Source organism: Sinocyclocheilus grahami, unplaced genomic scaffold, assembly GCF_001515645.1.
Source record: "Sinocyclocheilus grahami isolate Dianchi unplaced genomic scaffold, SAMN03320097.WGS_v1.1 scaffold4568.1, whole genome shotgun sequence".
Classification (NCBI taxonomy): domain Eukaryota; kingdom Metazoa; phylum Chordata; class Actinopteri; order Cypriniformes; family Cyprinidae; genus Sinocyclocheilus; species Sinocyclocheilus grahami.
This window is the reverse complement of record NW_015509480.1, coordinates 1-1,293: the sequence shown is the minus strand read 5'-3', so window position 1 is coordinate 1,293 and position 1,293 is coordinate 1. Positions and strand designations below refer to the sequence as shown.

General features: G+C 39.6%; 1 protein-coding gene across 1 annotated transcript in view; it reads right to left on the bottom strand.

Annotated features, from left to right (window-relative positions):
* LOC107576895 (ephexin-1-like) overlaps positions 1–1,203 on the bottom strand; it is a 5,199-nt gene extending 3,996 nt beyond the window's left edge. The window contains exons 1-5 of the mRNA XM_016263017.1: positions 1,055–1,203; positions 783–912; positions 610–684; positions 415–504; positions 158–309 (exon numbers count right to left, since the gene is read on the bottom strand). Coding sequence (XP_016118503.1) covers positions 158–309; positions 415–504; positions 610–684; positions 783–912; positions 1,055–1,203 — 596 coding nt within the window. The remainder of the gene's footprint in view (positions 1–157; positions 310–414; positions 505–609; positions 685–782; positions 913–1,054) is intronic.
* Between the last annotated feature and the right edge of the window lie 90 nt (positions 1,204–1,293).

Sequence of the window (1,293 nt, the reverse complement as noted above, 5' to 3'; positions counted from 1 at the left end):
GATAAATAGTTGAATCTGTCACATTAAATAACGGAGACATCCATTAGATAGAAAATATCTAAGGAACAATCCATCTTCCTAGAAACTAAAACCTAATGAAAATAAGTAAACATTTAAATCAGCTCATTTGATAAACTAATTGATTTGGCTCTCCTACCCTTTCCTGGTGGCCACCAGCAGCAGATCATTAAAGAGGAACAGAAGTACAGGACACAGTTTTCTCTGGCCAAACATGTTTTCCTTCAACAAGATTTGCACCAGATCTCCCTGCTTCACAAGCCAGCGGGAGGAAGACACAAGAGCCAGGGCCTGAGAGAGACAGAAAGATCCAAAGACATCGATGAAAAGAGTGAATTACACATTACAAAATGTATATGTAAACAGTTTCCCAGCGACCACCTGCAGCTACAGTACCTTGCATGCAAACTCAATCTTGTTAGCAATCTGCACTATTTCTTCCATCTGTTTCATTCTGCCCACCTGCCAGTTGCAAGCTTCTAGAAGCTGTAGGTGAAGACAGCACAAAGCATACAACATAATGCAGCAAACTGATTTTTATACAATAGCAGTCATTGAGAAAATGTTTAGCAGCCAGCTTGGCATTCATACCCTGGAGATCTCCGTCAGAGCTCTCAATGCTGAGGCCTCACAGTCTGACCTTGGAACGGCCTTCTTCTGGATATTCTGCATTGCATCGAAATGTTTGACATATTCAGTGATGTAACATTTAAAAACAATTAAACATTCTCATGCTAATTATGCTAGTGCTTCTCATCACTCACCTCCATTAGGATTTTAAGCCGTGTGATTCTCTGAAATGGCAGTGAAAGGAAAGATTTGAGGGGAAGGCGGTTGCATCGAGGGTCTTCCTGTAGTTTATGCAAGATCTCCACAATCTGAGGACTCTCTTTTCTGATCACAGTACAACATAGATTATAAATATATTAGATTTTCAACAACAGACACTTTATTCATAAACATCTGTAGAATACAGTCAAACCGATTTGCATTCCTAATATGCATGATAAATTAACATCAAGAACTATTCTTTTACCCAAGGTTGTGTAATGTCTGCTCCTGATAGGGCATATTACGGATGTAATTTATATAAGCATCAAAGGGTCCAAGAGCATATTGGTGTACAACATCACAGATTATGTCGCAGAACACACTTGAGGCCAGCTCCAACAGCATCGCATCCATGAAGCTAAGAAAAGAGTTTGCATAAGATATAAGGTAAGTATTTGGACACTTAAAGGCACAATATGTAATTTTCGCCGCTAGAGGGCGCAT